At 38.2% G+C, this 13,699-nt stretch overlaps 3 protein-coding genes across 5 annotated transcripts in view; 1 reads left to right on the top strand and 2 right to left on the bottom strand.

Annotated features, from left to right (window-relative positions):
• Positions 1–1,274: 1,274 nt before the first annotated feature.
• Positions 1,275–2,455, bottom strand: LOC108075769 (uncharacterized). Its single transcript, XM_041775784.2, has 3 exons — positions 2,050–2,455; positions 1,790–1,940; positions 1,275–1,627 (listed from the first exon to the last, which is right to left on the bottom strand). Exons 1-3 carry the CDS (start codon positions 2,257–2,259, stop codon positions 1,473–1,475), a joined length of 516 nt encoding a protein of 171 aa, XP_041631718.1. The 5' UTR covers positions 2,260–2,455; the 3' UTR covers positions 1,275–1,472.
• An 88-nt stretch (positions 2,456–2,543) lies between these two features.
• Positions 2,544–3,593, bottom strand: LOC108075823 (uncharacterized). Its single transcript, XM_017168394.3, has 4 exons — positions 3,352–3,593; positions 3,198–3,283; positions 2,947–3,097; positions 2,544–2,786 (listed from the first exon to the last, which is right to left on the bottom strand). Exons 1-4 carry the CDS (start codon positions 3,506–3,508, stop codon positions 2,677–2,679), a joined length of 504 nt encoding a protein of 167 aa, XP_017023883.1. The 5' UTR covers positions 3,509–3,593; the 3' UTR covers positions 2,544–2,676.
• A 646-nt stretch (positions 3,594–4,239) lies between these two features.
• Positions 4,240–13,699, top strand: part of beat-Ia (beaten path Ia) — a 34,542-nt gene continuing 25,082 nt past the window's right edge. Inside the window, exons 1-3 of one of the 3 annotated variants that reach the window (XM_017168599.2) lie at positions 4,251–4,374; positions 4,955–5,837; positions 11,243–11,328. In XM_017168599.2, coding sequence (XP_017024088.1) covers positions 11,265–11,328 — 64 coding nt within the window. In that variant the 5' untranslated portion in view covers positions 4,251–4,374; positions 4,955–5,837; positions 11,243–11,264. Of the gene's footprint in view, positions 4,375–4,954; positions 5,838–11,242; positions 11,329–13,699 lie in introns of all 3 variants that reach the window. The other 2 variants (XM_017168601.2, XM_017168600.2) reach the window with 2 other exon arrangements.

The following is a 13,699-nucleotide window of genomic DNA, read 5'->3' on the forward strand; positions in this document are numbered from 1 at the left end:
TTTATTGTCTCCAGTTGTCTGCATAATTTGTATTGCATTACTCCCAGTCTGGAAGTCGTGCCAAGTAAAAACCTCCCGGGGCAACAAAATCAAATGTGTGTGGTGTCCTCACACGGACCAAAAGTGGGGCGGTGCCAAGTAGCCGAAGGCGTGGCAGGGGCGTGGTCTGGCTAATGAACTGGAAATGCCTTGCTCCAGTTGTCAGTTGTTGTTGTTGTGTTGCTGTGTTGCTGTGTTGCGGTCATCAGCATAATTGCAAATTTTTATGATTATGACATTTTGGGCGCAAAGTGTTTCTGCCAATGGCAACTAATTTTTCCACCCATTTCGGTCCTGAGACTGGCGGTCATTTACATGGGACTATGTTCCACTTAAGTACGCCTTCGAGTAGGTTTCGGATGGGACACTTTGGCAAGCGATTTGATTTACAATTATGCTGGCTCTCGCAATTGGAGTCGCTGACCAGACCAAGAGTCGCCTCCTAGCACTACAGTTTGCCATACGTCAAAGTTTGTCCCTTTTTCAGAGAATGATAAGTAGGTTTTAATGGGTTTGTTACAAAAATATCTAAAGTTTTTCTTAGTTCACATTTTTAGTAGGAATTTTTATTTGCTTTTCAAATAATTACATGTTTTAACTAGTTACATTTTTGGGTATTTATTAGGCTACAATTTGAACTCTAAAACAGAAATTATTAGATGTATAGATCAAATTGTTTATAGAAGTTTAAAATTTTATTTATTTAAATGTAATTTAAATAATTTAATTTCGAACAAATATTATTTGTTAAAAAAAAACCATTTTAATTGTTAATGGTGTTGGAAATGCTTATTTATTAAATGTTCCTTTATTTCATTAAATATTTTTAGAATTTTGTAAGATGCCATTGAACTGCTTTATTTTTCCCCTCTTCTAAACATTTTGCAAGCAGTCCCCTAAGTAGGGGAACGTGGTGAGTTTAAATATTTGAGAAAAGTCTACTTCTATCATACTATTATTGAACAATTTTATTTCAAATAAAATTTTTAAAATTTTTAAAAGATAAAGCCGTTAAGTCAAACAAATAAACTGTGAGAAAATAATAATAACTATTGACTAGCAGTTTAGGTTTGCATGGGAAAGTGGTGGGTTTTTGGAAGCAGGTGACAAAGCAGTGCACTGCGATCGTGGAGAATTAGACCGATATTTTACAATAAATTTATGGCAATTTTAATATTAAATTTTGTTGTACTGAGAAATTATGTTTTTTTTTTTTTTTTATTGGAAAGAGTTGGCTGTAACAATTCTTAAGCTTATATCTATTATTGATAAACAAATTGTAATAACCCTGCAGTACCATGCATCAAAATATCATCACCGTTTCATCAACAGCCGAAGGGGTGTTGTTGATGATTAATCAATGAATTCATACAAACTTTTGATGAATTTAACACGGGCATGTGTCCTAGGCTGCCATCAACAACAATTCATAATCATTTAATCAACATTTCATCGATGACAGGTTGCTGAAATGTTTGTTCGAGAGGCGCTTCTGTTTGGCGGGCGAAATCAGCGGACGCTGAATATCTCTTGGCTTGGATTTGCTTATACAGCGAGTAGATTCCGTTGTATAAATACCATTGAAGTACTGGGAAATCGGCAAAAAAATCATTAAATAATGCTATCAGCATCGTGCTCAAGTGTAATTAAATAAGAGCTGCAGACGCCAGCTGTTGTGCGATAACCCCAGATGAGCTAGAACAATTTCACAACTACTGTGTACATCCCGTTTTTAGATAAGTTTGCTTACCGAAACCAGCCACAGAGAACAGGAGCGCGGGCAGGGCAAGCAAGGAGGGAGAAGTATCGAGATACACCCAGTGGAAAAATTGAGCGATGCTGTTTAAGGCTAGCAATACTCCACTAGAGGTCAGCCAGGGAAGCAGGAGCAGATGACGTTTCTAGGAAAATGGGAAACTTAATTAGCGGAAAACTCTTTTGTTTATACTTTATAGATATATATATAAAAATTATGTTTGTAGTTATTTAAATTAAAAAAAGATGCCTTACCTTAACGGTTCCCAAAACCAGCATGGCCGATGACAAAAGATGGATCACCGCCACTGCCAGGTAAACACTCAGGTTGCTAATATGAGCCCTGTTAGCTTGTGCCAGACCTAAGGAAAGTAGGGTCACCGCCAGGATGGAGAAAATCACTCCCAGCCAGCCAATAACCATACCGTAGGTGTTCAGTCGCATGCAGCACACGCTTGACAGCATTTTCACTAGTTTCTAATACGTTGAATTCGCTTGGAGATTCAGAAGAGAACAAGACCTCTTGCCGGCGTAGTCGAAATGGAATTGGATCGAATAAAATATGTATGGTAGGTCGCAAATGCTAGACAATTGACAGCTGTTATCTGTTGCTAGATCGTTAAAAACATTGGACGCTTCACACAAATTTTAGAGATGCTACAATACTATAATTATAATATATTTATTTTATTTTTTACTTACTTATTTTAAAACTTTAAAAATCTTTTATAATTAAATAATTAATTAAATTCAAGTGCTCATATCTTCCACAAACAAAATCTAAAAAGTTGTTTTATTACAAATGTGGACTCTTTGGAAAATGTATGCTTAAAAACGATTATGATTATGCGATTATGATTTCACCTATTTTTGCAACGACTTTTATTCGGGAGGCGCTTCTGTGTGGCGGGCGAAAACAACGGACTCTGGTCTCTTGGCTTGGATTTCCCGATATAGCGAGTAGATTCCATTGTATAAATACCATTGAAGTACTGGGAAATAGTAAAAGAAACAATAAGAAATGCTATCAGCATCGTGCTCAAGTGTTATTGATTGACAGCTGCAGCAGCAAGCGGTTGTGCGATAACCCCAGATGAGCTAAAAAAATGCACAACCACTGTGTACATCCCGTTTTCAGATAAGTTTGCTTACCGAAAAAAGCCACAGAGAACAGGAGGATGGGAAGGGCAGCCAAGGAGGGAGAACTAAGGAGTAGCACCCAGTAGCAAAAATCAGCGAGACTGATCAAGGCTAGACATACTCCACTCCAGATCAGCCAGGGAAGCAGGAGCAGATGGCGTTTCTAGAAAAATGGAAAATTTTACTAGCGGAAAACTCTATCGTATATGTATATTTATACAAATTATGTTTGTAATTATGTAAATAAAATAAAAATGCCTTACCTTAACGGTTCCCATAATCAGCATGCCCGATATCAAAAGATTGATCACCACCACTGGCAGGCCAATACTTAGGACGATAACGAGATCTGAAAAGCCACAAATGCTGAGCATAATATTCTGCCACAGCTACATCTACATATGCTCAAGTACTTACTGGAGCGCTTTTCATCATCTACACTTTTGTCATCTCCAACAAGGAGTCCCACGACTACGAATAAAGGGATCACCTCCAGGATGGAGCAAACCACTCCCAGCCAGCCAATAACCAAACCATAGGTGTTCAGTCCCATGCAAAACACTTTGGACAGCATTTTCACTAGTTTCTAATATGTTTAATTCGCTTGGAGACTCAGAAGAAAACAAGACCTTTTGCCGGCGTAGTCGAAATGGAATTGAATCTGTTAAAATAATTCGCAAATGCTTGATAATTGAAAGCTTTCAGGGGCAATGTTGCCAGCTCGTTAAAAATAATGGGCGCGTCACACAAATATTTTAAAGATGCTATATTACTATAATTATAATATATTTATTTTATTTTTTTTCTTACTTATTTTTCAAAAATTCTTTTTAGAATTCTTTTAACATTTAAAAAAGCTATTATTATATTTAAATTATGAATTATTTTGTTTTATTAAAAAGTTAAATTTACTTGTTTTTTATAAGTTGGTACTTAATTAAATTTATTTATAGGGTATCAAACTAAAAAAATGATTTTTTTTCTATAGAACACGAATTTTTGATTTATAGTCGCTACTATGCGGCGTCTCGTCCTGTTGACTGATTAAGGATTAGAATTAGGATTAAAATACCAACTTTAAATGCAATTTTTGAAACCGCACAACATTTGTTTAATTAAATTTACCTTTAAAGTGCAGATTCAAATTGAAATGATTTTTTAGCTAAGTTTTACTCTCAATGTAACTTGTACCGAAGCCTGGCAACACTGGCTGCTATCGCTGAGAAATATAAGCCCCTAGGGGCTGGATCAGGAGGAATGCGAATGACGGCGATCGCGCTGCCACGGAAACAGTACTAAAGTTTGAAATGTGGCTCTCTAGGGCAACGCAGGCCGCGAGATAGAGAAAGCTTATCGCAGTGAAATAGCAATTCTAAGTAAACGTAAATTTCAGTAGAACGTAGAACGAATACGTAGCTGGTGCGGCCGAGGACTTAAAAGGTACAATATAAATTGTGAAAATACTTAAAAGAAAAAAGACTACCTTGCTAAAAAAGCCTCCTTTACAGAGCTGAAGAGTTATGTATAAAGTTGTTTAGTGATTGTCTATGCATATATTAAAAGTTCATTCATTCTGATTTCATTCTGAGTTCAGAACATCTTGTCCCCATGTAGCTTTCTAGAATCACTTTAATAAACTGTATGGAAACACTGTATTTGCAACTTCGATAAGAAGCTATTTTTGATCCGCTTGTTTTATGAATAATATAATAAATTATGATTCGACTTTGACGAAACCTGTATATATGAAAGAGTATATATTTCAAATTCCCAAAGCTTTAAATTTTACGTTATGCTAGATGACTAATGCCGATGACTAATGTTTCATACTGATATTTATAAAACTGAGTGACTTTTTTATTATTTTACTTTTAATTGACAAATTCACCACAGTGTTGAGCAGGGGAATAAAGCAGTAAAGCAGTTCCCCCCAGAGACCACTATTCACCACACATCACCAAGGATATGCAACTGACACACTTTCCTCTCTCTCTCTCTCTTTCTCTCTCTTGCTCTTTAGCTCTCTCCCCTCGCTTTTCCATTCGTGATTTTCCGCTTCGTGGTGCCTCGGTTTAACCGAAGGTCCTTCGGCCCGTCCTTCGCCGCTTCGTTCGCCAATTGGGAAATCTGTGCACGGAACTCGAAGCCACGCGAGTCCTGTTCCTTGGGCTGCAGTTTACATTGCGTTGCCTTTGCGTAAGGACGTGCGTAGATCAGCGCCTGTGCTTTTGCCTTTCGAGTTTTTGGCCAGCGGGAATAATAAAAAAAAAAACAAATACTAAATAAAAAGGACGAAACCGAACTGAAAGTTGAACGGAAACCGCAAAATTGAACGCTTGATGGTGTGCGTGTGTGCCCGATTCCATTTTGCGATGCAGTTGTTGTGTTTTTGACATTGCATTTTACAGCAGAAAAACAGAAAATAGGAGAAGGGATCTCCGGCAAAAGGATCAACATAACGGTCCGCTACGGCGTGCGTGTGTGTGTGAGGCTGTTGCTTTCCCCTGGGCGTGTGTGTGTGTGTGTTTGTGCAGTCACGTGTTCTAAGGTGATTTTAACGAGTTCCGTGATACGCGAAATGAGATAAGGAACGGGAAAGGAGCCAAGCAGCGTAGAAAGGAGCAAAGCCAAGCAGCAAGCGGCTTAGACGAAAGAAAAAGAGCATAAGCGAAAGCGAAATCCCGCGTTCGCCAGGACACACAGGATACCCGTGGCTGCCTGGCCTTAAAGGATTCGCAGATAAATCAAACAAACATTGCATAAAAAATCAAATTGATTGCCAAATTGTGCAGACCGAGAGAAAAACAAGAAAAAAGTTGGATGTGCAAAATTATGACTTGAAAAACAGTTTGAAAATATTACAGAACTTGAACAAAAACTAAACTGTGAGCAATAAACTAAAGGTAGGCGTTAAGGATAAGAAGTAAACACTGGCTAATGGCCAAAGTTATAAAGTACAAGCAGGCCTTAATTTTTTCTACAACATCCAATAGCAGACACAAGGAATATTTTATATTATGGTCAACAGATCCTCCATTTCTTGTTTTTTAAATTTATCATGGCAATTTTCTATAGCTTATGCCATAACACTGCTCCTGAGAATCAAGCTTGAGTCTATCCCCAAGCATAACAAAATTCGCCCTCGCACTTTTCATAATTGCACGTATCCCCATCCTCAACATGTAATTTTTGACGAACGCGGAAGTATGAGCTTGGCAAGCCAATTTCAGGGATAACCTTTCCCATCCCCGGAGAAGGATGATAAACCGGAAGATAGACAGGAGGGCGGGCCCCGGAATTATCCAAAAAGTAAACAAAACTTGTCAATTGCAAGGAAGCGTGTCGCTTGAGCCCCGGGCTCCTCCTTCATGAGGACATTTGCCATAGTTGCTCCGAACTATGCAACAATGTCTTGAGCCGGGCCCGCTCCTTCGATTTCCTCCTCCCTTCTCTGTTTTTTTTTTTTTTTTGTTGTATTTTTTGTTGATGGAAAATGTCAACTGCCAGGCTGAGTTTTCTTCTGGCCGCTCCCGTTTTTATCTTCCTCCTTTTTGGGCGACTCACTGACTAGGCAAAAATTGTATTTAGTGGGACAATCAATATCGACTGCGCTGGGAGGGCGCTGGGCGGTAGTCAAACATTTATTTGATTGACTGATTGATATGTGAAATGATTTATTGCCGCCTGAGGAGTTGGGGGTCCCCTGGCAAGTGTCCGCAAACAGCTGAGTCGAAAAAGTTTCAAAACAAAACGAGAAATCCTTTAACCAGTCGAGAGAACCAGAATTTATTTCACTCTCTATCTTTGCCATTTTGCTCCGTTTTTCTCGGTGCCCGAATGGTGAAAAACTTTTTCGCACGCTTTATGTGAAAATAAAGTAAATAATGGAAGCTATTTAGCACAGCCAAGGGGCGCATTAAGTCGTCGCCAGCCTTTTCGGATTATCCTGCGACGGGCTTAAAAATAACAACAGGAGAAAGCGCTACAGGACAGCACTGTGAAAAATAGCGCAAATAAAATTTAAATAAATTAAATTATATTATTTGTGACGGTATTATCACAAAGCTTTCGTTAACTATCTTTTTTGTGGGAAGTGACTTTATTATAAAAGATATTTTCTGATTTAAAATCAAACAATTTGGCGCTCAGGACTACATTTTCTTGCGGTGGCCATGAAAAGAAAAACCTACTTTATTATTAGTTAAAACAATTAATTTTATAAAATTAAAAATACATATGAATCGACAGCACTTCCTTTGTATTGCATAAACATTTCAATAACAAAAAACAGAAATGAAATTAAAATCTGTTTATATTTCCCGATTTCCTAACTAAAATATTTTTTGTTTTAGTAATGTTTTAGGATAAATGTGATCATATCAATGGCTAGTTTATATATTTTTGAAGAGTGTATTATCGGTCAGAAGAGGTAAACTGTGACCCGCGTTTAATGAGCCGTGCGCTGATCTGAGCTGCGGATGACCCGCGGCTCCTGTTCTCCATCTGGCTCCTTGGCTGGAGAAATTTCAGCAATTTTTTACTGCCACCTGCAACGATGTCGCATTCTTCTCGGAGCCAGGCTGGCATTTCTCTTAAGGCCTGGTCTTTTATTTCCTCATTTTTTGTTTGCCTGAGAATTCTGTGGTTTATGCAAGAGGAAGTACGCAGTAAAATTCGTGAAAAGTTGAACAAAAAAATGAACCTGTGAGCCCGGCGAGAGTGTTAATTAGATTTTAGGCACTCTATTTGAAAATAATGCTTACTAATTCATATGGACAGCCAAAGGCATGATTTCTGGGTCAAGTTAATGCAATTATAACTTTTCTACAAGTTGATTCCACATATAATTGTGGGTCTGCTAACCTCATGAATATCTCTGGCTTTCAATATTAATTGAATTTGTGTTTACCTTTTACCCATCATAAATTATTGAAGGCATAACTGAGGCATAATTAAATGCAGAATGTAAGCAACAATATAATATGCAATTAAGTGCTCATGTTTGAATCGGAAAGAGTGTTTCTTTCCGGCACATAATGTTTAATGAGATGCTGCTTTATGCTTTGAAGTGGGCCAAGTTTCTGGTTTCGATGTCATCAATTTTTGAGTGCGGTCTCAGGCAAAGTTTTACACAAATCCCAAGTCTAATTCTTATCTTGGGTAATATATGGATTGCAAGCGAAGGAAACTTTGCAAATTTTGCACCGTCGAAGTGCGCAACTTTCTACCTTTTTTTTTATATTTGAGCTGGCATCACAAATCTTATACCGACTCAAAGTTCGCCCCAACAAATAGGAAAACATGGCGGTGGAAGGACCCCTGGGCGATTGAAATATATTTCATATGCAAATCCATTGTTGTTGCCATTGGCATGGCCACTGGCTCTCCGCATTCTGGAAACCGGAATCCAGAGTCCGTAGTCCGCAGTCCTGAGTCCGGAGAGGTTCCCTTGGACGTGGCAGTGTGTGTAATTTAGGGCTTCGTTGCCTACTTTTTGGCGCTGCGGGCGCATCTCAAGTGCAACATTTGCCGGAGCCCGAGTATCTGGTAGCTGGGCACAGTTCTTGTTGTTGGTTGTTTGGTTGCGGCTGCGAAAATGTTGTGGCATGTGGAAATTTATTTCATAATCTCTGAAAAAAGGAGCAGAACTTTGGCTTGGGTCCGGTTACTATGAGTAGCTAAGCATGTAATTTATATCCTGGAATGGTGCCTCCATAACTGGTTCCACTTCGCTGCCCCTCTTAGGTTTCGGTATCTGCATGCAGTTATTGCATATGCCCAGTGGCGCGGACAACAGAATTATTGGGAAGGTGGTTGTGAGCCAACTTTGCTCAGGTTAACACCGAAAAGTTCCTATTCTGACTCTATTAATTCCGATGAAACCTTTATTTCAAAAATAAGTTTTAGCTTCTTATTATTTCCAATTAATTACTTGGTAAGAATTTATAAGCAAGTTTTTTTACTATGTTTTAGAGTCGTCTTAAAAGAGTCTCCGTTATTTTTTTCTACGGCATTTACATTTTGAAATATCCTGTTTTTGACTGCCAAAGTTTATGGCGAATTTGCTGGAATTGGGTTGAGCAGTCATAAATTTGTTTCTGACTTTGCTGCTGCAATTTTATTTGACCACATAAATTGTTTACCAATTTTCACATGCTCTGCACAACTCCACAGCCAACTTAGTATTTATCCGTGTGTGTGTGCTGGCTTTGAAGGCCAAAAGCGGTTTAATACTAGGTCTCTCCTCCTGCCAGCAAACCCATTTTGATTTAGCTCTCAATGCCGAGCCATCTATCCTGGTTGGTTAAATTTGTGTGCTCCTTCGTTTTGCATTGTTTGTTGTTTCCTGGTTATTTTGTAATCGAGCAATCTGTGAAATGCTACAGTATCAACGGCAGCAGATGTCATGGCCTCTGCCATGGGATGACTGGACATATTTATTGCACTGATGGTTTTCCAAATTGCCTTGGATGGTGGAGCAATAAGTATTTTGATTGGATGACTGTTGAGGGATTTATGAACTTGCTTTTACAGATTAAAAACGAATTGTTTTCGCATGGATTTTTTGAATATCTTTGGGCAAGCATCTAATTGGGGAAAAAGCCAATTTAAAGCCATAATCCCTGAAGTTTTATGTTCAATTTACAAGGACTTTTAATATTTTAAAATAGAAAAGAGTCCTTGAAACTTAATTAGGAACCTTTTGAAGCAAAAATATACTTTATTTAAATACACTAAGAATATATTATAAGATCGGTGTAAATCAAGCCTTTTCGCTTATAAAACCTTACTTTCTTCAATTCATTTTAAGGCTAAATAAGAGCCAGAACATCTTGTTTACAGGTCTGCGAAAAGACTTGGATTATTTCGACCACAAACTTTAAGAACCCGTGTCCTGCCCACGGATGCAATTAACGAAAAGAACAAGGGTAACCGGATACGAAAGGACTATATAAATGTATATATACTTTTTGCCCTCTGGACGTTTTTGTCTGCCCCATTTTGAGATTCCCTTTGGTCAGTCGAAGGGGACGAGAGCGTCTGGGAGTGCAGTCTTTGCGGCTTATCGCATTGGGAACAGACTTGGCCCTTTTGTTTGTCCTGCTCCCATAGTCGCACTCGGTCGTTTAAGTTTGTCAATGCATAAATTAAAAAGTTAAAAGTTTTCACCTAATTCCCCCCTTTGTTTTTGGGTGCTTTTAAGCTGCTGACCTTAATGAAGTCGAAGCAATTAAGCCCAGCCAGGGCCCTGCCCCGGGTTAATGGGGTATTCCCGAGAAGACATCTCTGCTTCTTGGTCATGTGAATATTCCCATACGAGATGTTTTCTGGCCTGGATCCTCCCGATGCCCAATGCCCGATGCTGTAATGCAATTTGCTGCCATAAAAGATTACAACTTGTTAAAGTTCCTCCTCAAAGACCCTCGGATCCTTTCGCATTCTCAGCGAGTCCACTCAAGCTGACCAGGGGATTATTATAATCCGATTTTCAACTTTCCGAGTGCCCCGAAAAGCCGAAGAATTTATGGAAAATGTTGTTCTCACCGACCCAAGTCGGAGAAGGGGGGAGGAGGGAGCATTTGATGTGCAGTTAGGCAACAATGTGTTTTTCGGCCAGGCACGGAAGGAACACATCCTTAATGGAAAACTTTTTGCCCAAAGTGTGTGTGTGTGTGTGGCGGGGGAGGGGATAAATCGCTGCAGTTTTCTTTATAGTTATTACTTTATACAGTTTCCCCTTGTTCCTTTCCGGCTGATTACAAAATTGCTTTCAATACTTTGGCCCGCCCAAGTAGTGACTATAAGAAACTCACTTTGCAACACCTGTCTCAGGGAAACCGGCCCAGTCGGTTGCATTGGCCAACAGGAGTTACGTGGTGCAGCCAAAGTTTAATACATTAAGGACCAATGTTGCTGTCTACCGCCATTTTAAGATGCTATTACAGTAGATTCAGGTCTTCTAGTGGGTGTTTTACCTATCCTAGGCTCAAGTCAAAAGAGTGAGGTAGTTTTTGGCTTATGAAACCCGTAAAGTTCCCTAGTAATCGTAATAATCTTGGATAATTTTAAATATTAAGAAATGACTTGCTTGCTTTTGGATTTTAATTAAACGTGACTATAAGAAACTGTTTATTGTTTGTTTAAAAGAATCATGTAAACACTGTTAAGAGTTTTCTGAAAACTAATTTGATTCATGTTGTTTGTAGAATATTATTTTCAAAAATACTTATTCTTTAATATTTTCTAATAAATATTGTTTCGGTTAATCCACTCACTACAATAACATCTATTCTTTTCATATTTTCAGATCAAAATTAACACCTTTCATCATGCGGGTGCCACAAATTGTTCATCATTCAGCTTTCAAAACGACGCTTCTTGCTGTGTTAATTGGTAAGTGAAATTGACAGGAACATTCTAGAAACAAACTGAAAGTCAAAATATTAATTGTCTTTGATGTGGATGTCAAAAAGAAATAATAACTTAATTCGGTTATCCATAAAATTACCAACAAACGTTTCCTTTAGGTGTGCACTAGAATGTAAAAGGTGTAGAAATTAGATTTCAAATTTCTAAAAATATATTCACCAATAAATTTAGTTATACTTTAATATTTAAAATATTTAAAAATATAAATGCATATTCTCCACAAAGGCTAACATTTGAATTTGATAAAAATATCAAAATGTAATTATGATAAAGTGAAATCAAGCGATGTTTTATGATTATGTAAAAACAATATTTAATGGAATTACTTTCAGTCGATTTACCATAAACTATAATCATAAATGCCCAAATGTTAATTAGCCATAATTGAATTGGATGTCATAGAAGGGCAGGTTTATTAAAATTGTAAGAGGAGCACTTTAAAATAAAAGTGTAGAAAAATACATAATAATGAAGGTGTGGTATTTTGCATATTTTAAATATAAAATTTACAATTATAAGGCTAAACTTAAGCTCTTTAAATATACAAAACCATTTTTAAACACCAGCTTAAATTGCATATTGACTCTGTTATACCTTAATTATAATATTCAATTTAACACAGAGAATCAAAAGCAATTTACCTCATAATTCTCGCATTGTACTGGCTGGGACCACATCTAAATCACAATACTGCGAGCCGATAACTCATTCTGTCAGCGTCTGCCGTATATATAGTATATATGCACATATAAGATTATATCTGGCCATGCCTTACACACACTTCAAATTTTTATTGCCTCGTCTTTTGCGGCTTTCGCCGCCATTGGAGGTCTCATTTTATTTACCGGCGCACATAAATTTCAAAACCGCCGCGTACGTACGCCGAGCGTTCACATAAATATTTCAGCATCTGCTAGGAGGAGACTCCAAACTGATTTATTCAATAAATCACACAAGGCGCTGCGGCTTCCCTGCCCGCAAAGGCCCCTTCGCCCCACCACCACCGACGACGACCATTCACCTGGCTTTAACCCCTGGACGTGCGGCGCAGATTTAAATTTTATCTGCATCCTCTGCTCACTCGGCACTCAATCGGCTTCGGAGCTGTTTTCCAGGACACATGTCAATGGGGCGGAGGATGTATCACATAAATGCATTTGCCCCCAAGTCGTGGGCCTTCTAAGAGCCTGAGTTGGGCTCTCCGACGTCTGACAGTTGATTTTTCTCCTATATATCTATCGCTCACTCTATCAACAGAAACTTAAATGACAGAGAATACATCAAACGACATTTAATCCCTTCGCGTGACTGAAATTTTCGACTCTTTGTCACTCGGCGGAGCTTTCCCGGCCAAAGAGTTGCCTGGATTTCGGCCTGTTATCCTTTTCCACGGCACTCCCTCGTCTTGTTAGCGCACGGCGTCTGTAGGCGGATGTTCGGGGTCTTGATAAATGTTTCCAACGTGCCTGGCATTTGTTTCGTGTGGCATACCTTTTTGGGCTTTATTTAGTGTGGCACTTTTTTTATATATTCCTCTATTTTGTTGTTTTTTTTGCGTAGGCTGAGCAGCATCTGCGGATTCTGTGACAGGTGACTGTCGGGCTTAGTTTTCTCTATTCATTCGCATTGGGATGGAGACAAAACAACACTAGCTTTAAAGTTTATGAAATTGAGTATTACATGGAGTTTGTCTGGAAAAATAAGCCATTGTGCTTCTATATTCTCTCTATTTTCGCGTTTTTCTAGGAATTTTTGGTTGTTTGAATGTTTTAGCTGAAAGTGTGATGTCTATATTTAAATGCAATAATAATCTGTTAATGAAAATTATGTAAAATTACTCTTTGTCAAATATAAGACACACTTTGAATGGTATCTAAATCTAAACCTTAAAGTTTAAGTCCAAAATCAATAAACGTTGGACTTAAACTGCCAATAGAATGTCTATTTATCTTAAAGCTCTAGCATGTTTTGATTTAAACTATTACATTATTCAATCAAGCTGACAGATTTTTACCAATATTGAATAATCGATTTTAAATGATTTTAAATGTTTATTCACTGATATGTCCCATGGGAATGAAAAAGGGTTATGCTGCCAATTATTTGCATGTTGGTCGCTTTGGGGCTTTTTAACTTTTTCCGAACAGACCATACAAATCAGGGCTTTTCTCTGCTCTCCGCCACTTCCTTTAGGACATTGACTTTGTATTTTCATTGAATTGGCTCCATTGAACCGTGATTCGCTGCGATATGCATAGAACCCTTGCATCCCAAGTTCAGAAATCCCACGTCCTTCAGGTCATCCTTGGGGTATGAGGCTCGGTGGGCGGCTCGG

The sequence above is a fragment of the Drosophila kikkawai genome, chromosome 2L (assembly GCF_030179895.1).
Source record: "Drosophila kikkawai strain 14028-0561.14 chromosome 2L, DkikHiC1v2, whole genome shotgun sequence".
NCBI classification, from domain to species: domain Eukaryota; kingdom Metazoa; phylum Arthropoda; class Insecta; order Diptera; family Drosophilidae; genus Drosophila; species Drosophila kikkawai.